This window comes from Eimeria tenella, genomic scaffold (genome assembly GCF_000499545.2).
Source record: "Eimeria tenella Houghton genomic scaffold, Eth_scaff2327, whole genome shotgun sequence".
NCBI lineage: Eukaryota > Apicomplexa > Conoidasida > Eucoccidiorida > Eimeriidae > Eimeria > Eimeria tenella.
Genome location: NW_013542187.1, coordinates 1 through 287, shown reverse-complemented (window position 1 = coordinate 287; position 287 = coordinate 1). Strand labels below are relative to the sequence as shown.

The 287-nt window shown below is 57.1% G+C and overlaps 1 protein-coding gene across 1 annotated transcript in view; it reads left to right on the top strand.

The window, feature by feature from the left end:
* The window catches only part of ETH_00038710 (uncharacterized protein), a gene marked incomplete at both ends in the record, with an annotated part of 1,322 nt that extends 1,046 nt beyond the window's left edge, over positions 1–276 (top strand). Inside the window, one exon of the mRNA XM_013374867.1 lies at positions 23–276. Coding sequence (XP_013230321.1) covers positions 23–276 — 254 coding nt within the window. The remainder of the gene's footprint in view (positions 1–22) is intronic.
* Between the last annotated feature and the right edge of the window lie 11 nt (positions 277–287).

The following is a 287-nucleotide window of genomic DNA, read 5'->3' as shown; positions in this document are numbered from 1 at the left end:
GAAGCACGTGGCTGCGCTGAAGCATCAAATAAATTCCATTTTAGAAAGTTTGTCTTCTTCCAGAACAGCGAGCAGCAGGAGACAGGAGCTGAAGGAGACACTTGCGCTGCTGCTGCAGCAAAAGGAGACAGCGGAGGCCGAGCTGCTGCGCGAGCGCGTCAGCAACCCCCCCGTCTCCTTCCTCAAGGCCCCTGCTGCAGCAGCAAAGGACTTCGACAAAAACAAATCCAACAAACTTGCTGCGGCCCACAAGCCGCAGCCTGCTGCTGCTCCCCTGCACAGAGCAG